The sequence below is a fragment of the Octopus bimaculoides genome, chromosome 11 (assembly GCF_001194135.2).
Source record: "Octopus bimaculoides isolate UCB-OBI-ISO-001 chromosome 11, ASM119413v2, whole genome shotgun sequence".
Lineage (NCBI taxonomy): Eukaryota > Metazoa > Mollusca > Cephalopoda > Octopoda > Octopodidae > Octopus > Octopus bimaculoides.
The window spans coordinates 67212870-67220213 of record NC_068991.1 but is presented as its reverse complement, the minus strand read 5'-3'; the positions used below and the strand labels follow the sequence as shown (position 1 = coordinate 67220213).

Sequence of the window (7344 nt, the reverse complement as noted above, 5' to 3'; positions counted from 1 at the left end):
TGATTATGACTGCCCCAAAGTAGGAGGTGGCTTGGCAGCAAGAGCTTCTCTACTGAGTTTTATTCAGAGCTATCACTTCCCATATCTTCAGATTTATCTGACAGATTTTCAAGTAAGTTTTTAAAGACTCCTTATAATGGAGCAGTGGGTGACCTTGTTGTCTTGTACTAGAGCTAAACCAACCATAAAAGAGGGCATTAGGTAAGCAAATGTCATCCATGTGTACCACATAACTGACCACTTCAGTTGTGCTTTGATAAGGAATTTCTCTATGTCTATAAAGTCATCTCTTGTAAGAATCTCTGTTAGGGACTTTGTCCTGTCACTCTGTTGCAAATTGGATGAAGGCAGCTAAGATGGAATAAGTCTAGTTGTTTAATATGATGCCTGTAAAGTGTCCATGATCTCTCCACAATGTTAGTCTATTGCAAGACATTTTACATGGTGACCATTGCTTGAAGAAAGAATGAAGGCCCAGCAGAAAGGTTGAAGAGTTGAGAAGAATGTAGAAAAGGGAAGTGTGGGAGGAGGGAAAGGAAAGGAACAGAATACTCTTTACTCTTTTACTTGTTTCAGTCATTTGACTGTGGCCATGCTGGAGCACTGCCTTTAGTCGAGCAGATCGACCCCAGGACTTATTCTTTGTAAGCCTAGTACTTATTCTATCGGTCTCTTTTGCCGAGCCGCTAAGTCACGGGGACGTAAAGACACCAGCATCGGTTGTCAAGCGATGTTGGGGGGACAAACATACACATATATACGACGGGCTTCTTTCAATTTCCGTCTACCAAATCCACTCACAAGGCTTTGGTCGGCCCGAGGCTATAGTAGAAGACACTTGCCCAAGATGCCACGCAGTGGGACTGAACCCAGAACCATGTGGTTGGTAAGCAAGCTACTTACCACAAAGTTTTAAGAAGTGTTTATTTTTCTTTTACTTATTTCAGTCGGCCATGCTGGGGCACCGCCTTTAGTCAAGTGACTTGACCCCAGTATTTATTTATTTATTTATTTTTTAAGCTTCATACTTATTCTATCGTCTCTTTTGCTGAGCAGCTAAGTTATGGGGACATAAACACAGCAGTTATCAAGCGGTGATTGGGAACAAACACAGACACACACACAGACAATGGGTTTCTTTCACTTTCCATCTACCGAAATCTACTCACAAAGCTTTTGTCAGCCCAAAGCTATAGCAGAAGACACTTGCCCAAGGTGTTGCGTAGTGGTGAGTGAACCTGGAGCCATGTAGTTGTGAAACAAGCTATTTACCATACAGCCACACCTGTATTGCAGAAAATTGTGATCACCTGTCACAAAGACGTAACACTCATTTCTAAATACTTAAACTTTCAATTCTTGTATTTCTAACCTGTTTCTCTGACTAATATAAAATATGTTTTAAAAATTTTTAGATATGATGGAAATGGAATGCGATACTGATGATGACGGTTTGGTGATGATCTACAAGAAACTAAGGGAGAAAGCTGGGTAATTATCATGTTTTTCTTCCCTGTTCATCATGTCTATGCTCCTCATACTATTTTTGTGTTGAGCTGTATTGTTCCTTCCAGACTTCTTACTCCTTCTTTTGTTTGTTCTTGTCTATTTACTCCAGATTGAGTTGTGATGCGTGTGAAGTATGTCCTTGGACACTCTCTACTCATCTCAAACAAGCCTGTCTGCCTTTCTTGCGATGTGCCGCGCTTATGTATCATTGCATAACAGGAGTTTCCACACCTCCTGAGCTTCAAGGTAAATGACATAAAACATTTGGTACAAACAGGAAATTAAACTTTGGAGAACAAAACCATCTTCTTGATTTGTGTGATTGAAATTGTAAAATTACAAAATTTATGAATTATGTAAAGTCAATTTTTTAAAAAATATTTGTGATAATATTCAATTAATATTTGGTTGTATCTCAGGAGAGTCCTTATGCAATAATAAATATATGAGCTAAAGCAGCAAGCTGCCAGAAACGTTAGCAGAAGGCGGTGAGCTGGCAGAATCATTAGCATGACGGGCGAAATGCTTAGCAGTATTTCGTCTGCCGTTACATTCTGAGTTCAAATTCCGCCGAGGTAAACTTTGCCTTTCATCCTTTCGGAGTCGATAAATTTAGTACCAGTTACGAACTGGGGTCAATGTAATCGACTTAATCCCTTTGTCTGTCCTTGTTTGTTCCCTCTATGTTTAGCCCCCTGTGGGCAATAAAGAAATAAGAAAAGTTAGCACGCCGGGTGAAATGCTTAGCGGTATTTTGTCTGTCTTTATGTTCTGAGTTCAAATTCCACCGAGATCAACTTTGCCTTTCACCCTTTTGGGTGGAGGGGGGGGTCAATAAATTAAGTACCAGTTGCGTACTGGGGTTGATCTAATCGACTCCCACCCTCACCAATTTCAAGCCTTGTACCTAGAGTAGAAAAGAATAATAAATACATGCACTGCTTCTATTTCACTCCCTTTATTATTATTATTAGTCAGTTGGTTAACTAGTAGGTTGTTTTGATTAATCATTCAGTGAATCCATCAGTTGGATAGGTTTGTCTGCTTCAGCTGACCTGATGTTGAGAGGGCTTCAGTGATGAGAGTACAAATAGTGAGAAAAGGACTTTGACCAAACAATCGATTAGTCAATTGGTTAGATGATTAACCAATTGACTGATAATAATAATATTAACCAATTGACTAAAAATAATAATAATTTCAAATTTTGACACAAGGCTAGCACTTTCTGAGGAAAGGTAAGCGGATTACATGGACACCGTTGCTCATCAGTACTTATTCTATTGACCTTGAAAGGCTAAGTGGAATTTAAACTCAGCACATAAAGATGGATGAAATGCTGTTGACCATTTTGCCTGGCATGCTAATGACTCTGCCAGCTCACTACCATACTAATAATGATAATAGTAAAAGAAGTGAAATAATACTTGTGTGTGTGTGTGTTTATTATTGGCATTATGACCCTCCCAAGATACAGCAGAATATGTTTCAACATAAGTTCACATCAAGAATCTGGCAAACCAAATACAAAAATGAAATAGTCAGTTTAGTATTTTGTTTTATTTGTATTAGACTAATAGTTGTACTATTTCTGGCCAAGAAGTTATAAACCCCAACTTTTTTATCTCTCTCTCTCTCTCTCTTCAGAGAACTCCAGCAACCAGTTTGAATTTGTTTGTCGATTTTTAGCTCTCCCTTCAAAATTGACTACATTATTTGAAAATCAAGGAGATATTATTTCTGAACTCATGGCTAGGTTTGTTAAATCTTTCTTTTAATAATGCTTTTCTTTTTTCACATAAATCCTTTTAGAAATGTCATTGTTCTAACACTAGGTCCTCTATAAACTCATATCAAAATGTCTAATTAATGAAGATATGTAATACTAATCATGCTTTCCCCAATTAATAACCTGAATTAGATTATTGAAAATTGTTAAATAGCGGGATCGCTACCAGAGCAGCGGTCTCGCTCCTGTGCCGGTGGCACGTAAAAAGCACCATTTGAGCGCAATCGTTTCCAGCTTCACCTTACTGGCACTTGTGCTGGTGGCATGTGAACAAAACATTGGACTGACTCCTGTGCAGGTGGCACGTAAAAAACACCATTTGAGCGTGGCCGTTGCCAGTACCGCCGGACTGGCACGTAAAAGCACCCACTACACTCTCTGAGTGGTTGGCGTTAGGAAGGGCATCCAGCTGTAGAAACTCTGCCAAATCAGACTGGAGCCTGGTGTTGCCATCCGGTTTCACCAGTCCTCAGTCAAATCGTCCAACCCATGCTAGCATGGAAAGCGGACGTTAAATGATGATGATGATATTAAAATGTCATACACATTCTTTTGAATTTGGAGTGAGATACATTTTTCTGCTTCACTTGACTTGCATAAGCTGTCTTTTCTTTATACCCTAACTTAACCCCACGACAACGGTTTGTTACCAGGCAACTAGGTTGCACTGACGGCAGTCATCTCAGCCGAGTTCAGCAGTTAGTGCATGACAATGGTTTGGTGTATATTTACTTTAAAGCATGCACTGTTCTATCAATCTAAACCAGTATTTCTCAACCTTTTACCTATCAATCTATGCCTTTATACATATACACACACAAGCTTCTGTATGGTTTTCGTGTACCAATTCCATTCACAAGGCATTAATCAACTGGAGGTTATGGTAAACGTCCAAGATGTTACACAGTTGGACCAATCATGAAGCCACAAGGCTGTGAAGTGAAGTTCTTAATCATATAACCATGCCTACTTCTCTTTACCTACAATATATATATATGTATGTATGTATGTGTTGTTTCTTCATAATTTGTATCTTTTCACAGGTGGTGCAGCCATCCATCCATCAAAGACCACTTCACAGCAAGTAACCAGAAGATTATTAGATATCCTTTACCACTGAATCATTTGGTCAAGTTACCTAACGATTACAGTGAACTAATGAATCAAGTTTCAAGTTACACGTAAGTCTAATTGCCAATATTGATACATTTCTAACCTTACAAAGTAGATAAATTAATAACATCTGCCATCTATTTTGAAATATCCTCCTAAATATGTGCATGCATGGGGGCACACACATACACATACAAGAGTAACCGCTCAAACTCCTTTTTCTGTAATTACAAATACTCTGATACATTTATCCAAACACCCTCAGATACATTTATCCAACAATGGCTGATTTGGGGTTTCAGTTGTTTAGATGTCAAGATGTATAGCAGAAGATTTGTGTTTCAACTTATCCAGCCCTTTAGCGTTCAGATTCCCCTGCCAAATGTGATGCTTATTTATTCACATTGGTTTGAATTAATCATGCATTATCTCATAGCTTTGAGATTTTGATGACGTGATTGTTTACTGTTCAAATGACATTGTAGAGTGGGTGTGAGAGGCTGGATCTGGTCAGTTTGAACATGAAACATGTAGGATATTTTTGGCCGGATATGGTCAGTTTAAATGCTGAAGAATTAAACACTAACATAAAACTGGTATTAACTAATTGGTGTTGGGACAAGTTTCAACAGGGAGGGAGTCTGGAAAGCAACAATCTGTAAAACATTGGAGCTAAATATTAACGTATCCCACCCAGAGGCTGGAAATAATCGTTCACTGTTGTTTACTGATTGATGTTGTTGGTTGTTTACTGTTCTGTAGTTCTAATATTATGCAGTTTATTTATAATCTTTTTTTTTCCCCGCCTTCCACAGCTGTCCCCGGTCATCTGGAGATGAGAGCCGTGTACCAACAATGTGCCTTGTCTGTGGTCAAGTCCTCTGTTCCCATAGCTACTGCTGTCAAGTAGAAGTGGACAAAAAATTAGTTGGTGCAGCAACTGCACACTCACATGTTTGTGGTGCTGGTATTGGGATATTCCTCAGGTAAATATGGCTTGTATACGCACACACAATTGTTATTGAATTTATATTTTATGCTAATCTGTCCGATTGTATGCTTGATAAGCCGGTGAATTTAATAGATGAGCCCTTTAAGGCTGTGAGCTGACAGAATCATTAGCACACTGGGCTTTACAGTATTTCATTCATCTTTACGTTTGAGTTCAAATTCCACCGAGATTGACTATGTTTTTCATCCTTCCAGAGATGATAAAATAAGTACCAGTTGCATACTGGGGTCGATGTAATTGACTTGCTCCTTTCCCTGAGCTTGCTGGCTTTGTGCCAAAATATGAAACCAGTATATTAACCCTGTGTCAGTCTGATTATAGACTAATAACTGTATGATTATGGGACATGTTTACTTCTCTGTAGTGGACTGAATTAAGTTTGGTCTGCTAAATACACGATATTGAATGGTAATGGGAAATCTGAAAACATTTGGGTATTATTATTTAATCCCAGGTCAGACCTGCTCTTGCAAACTTATAATCAAAGACATTCTAGCCATTCTGTCTTTTGTTCACAATGTATCTAGGACTAAAATTTTCAAGTGTCTTTTTAAAAAAATTTTTTTGTTATTTTTTCTAAGACTGCAAAATATAATTGAAGAGTAATTTGGGTGTTAAGTTTTAGTAAATAGACTGTGCAGAAGCTCCTTTGTCAGCTCATGTTTAATGCAGTTAGGATGATGACCACACTATTATGGACAACATTAATGACACTGGACAATGCTCCTGGTAGAACCAGGCCATTGTAAGCAGTAGAGTTGTTGGTGATGAAGTCAAAACATCACAGGTACAATAATGCAGAACTCATGGGAACAACCATATGCTGTTTAACAAAGTTGTCCTGGCCGTTATAACAATGTAGAAAAGTGACATTAAACTGATAATGGTAATGTTAAGTGAACGCGAAATTGTGATGGCATCTCGGGCTAGTGAAAGCGAAATCATGATGGCACCTGTGCCAGTGGAGCGTTAAGAGCACCATCCAAGCGTGATCGTTGCCAGAGCAGCTGTCTGGCTTCCGTGCCAGTGGCATGTAAATAGCACCATTTGGGCATAATCGTTACCAGCGTCGCCTTCCTGGCACGTGAAAAGACATTCGAGCGAGGTCGTTGCCAGTGCCATCAGACTGGCTCTTGTGCGGGTGGCACATAAAATACACTATTTTGAGCATGGCTATTACCAGTACCGCCTGACTGGCCTTCGTGCATGTGGCACGTAAAAGCACCCACTACACTCTCGGAGTGGTTGGCGTTAGGAAGGGCATCCAGCTGTAGAAATTCTGCCAGATCAGATTGGAGCCTGGTGTCGCCTCCTGGTCCACCAGTCCTCAGTCAAATCGTCCAACCCATGCTAGCATGGAAAGCGGATGTTAAACGATGATGATGATAGATAATTGCCTTTGTGAATTGTTTGCTGATCATTATTTAAAAAAAAAAATTTTTTTGTTTGGTCTTTCTTTGCAGAATACGTGATTGTCAGATATTTTTGCTAGCTGGCCAGAACAAAGGCTGTTTTCAAACAGCTCCCTACCTTGATGATTATGGGGAAACTGATCAGCTGCTAAAGTGAGTCTCTTATTTGTTCGTCAATACTCTTATAACTTTTTATATTTATTTTCACAAACCTCTGCTCTTTCATTCATGTTGTCTCAAATTCTTCCCCTAAAACAGTGGAGCTGCAGTGTTACTGACCGATCTCGAACCCAGTCCTTCATCATTTCACCTCTTAAAATATCTTTTATATTTTATCTCTGTTACTAGTTTCAGTCATTAGACTGTGGCCATGCTGGGGCATCCCCATTAAGGATTTTTTAATGAAATGAATCAACCTTAGGCTTTTTTTTTTTTAAAGCCTGGTACTTATTCTACCAGGGTCTTTTGCAGAACGGCTAAGTTACAGGGATGTAAACACACCAACACTA

At 39.1% G+C, this 7344-nt stretch overlaps 1 protein-coding gene across 1 annotated transcript in view; it reads left to right on the top strand.

The window, feature by feature from the left end:
* LOC106876698 (E3 ubiquitin-protein ligase UBR2) overlaps nucleotides 1-7344 on the top strand; it is a 107847-nt gene that overhangs the window by 98906 nt on the left and 1597 nt on the right. Inside the window, exons 38-43 of the mRNA XM_052972003.1 lie at nucleotides 1416-1491; nucleotides 1619-1755; nucleotides 3157-3265; nucleotides 4342-4479; nucleotides 5227-5397; nucleotides 6887-6988. Of these exons, the coding sequence (XP_052827963.1) occupies nucleotides 1416-1491; nucleotides 1619-1755; nucleotides 3157-3265; nucleotides 4342-4479; nucleotides 5227-5397; nucleotides 6887-6988 (733 nt within the window). The remainder of the gene's footprint in view (nucleotides 1-1415; nucleotides 1492-1618; nucleotides 1756-3156; nucleotides 3266-4341; nucleotides 4480-5226; nucleotides 5398-6886; nucleotides 6989-7344) is intronic.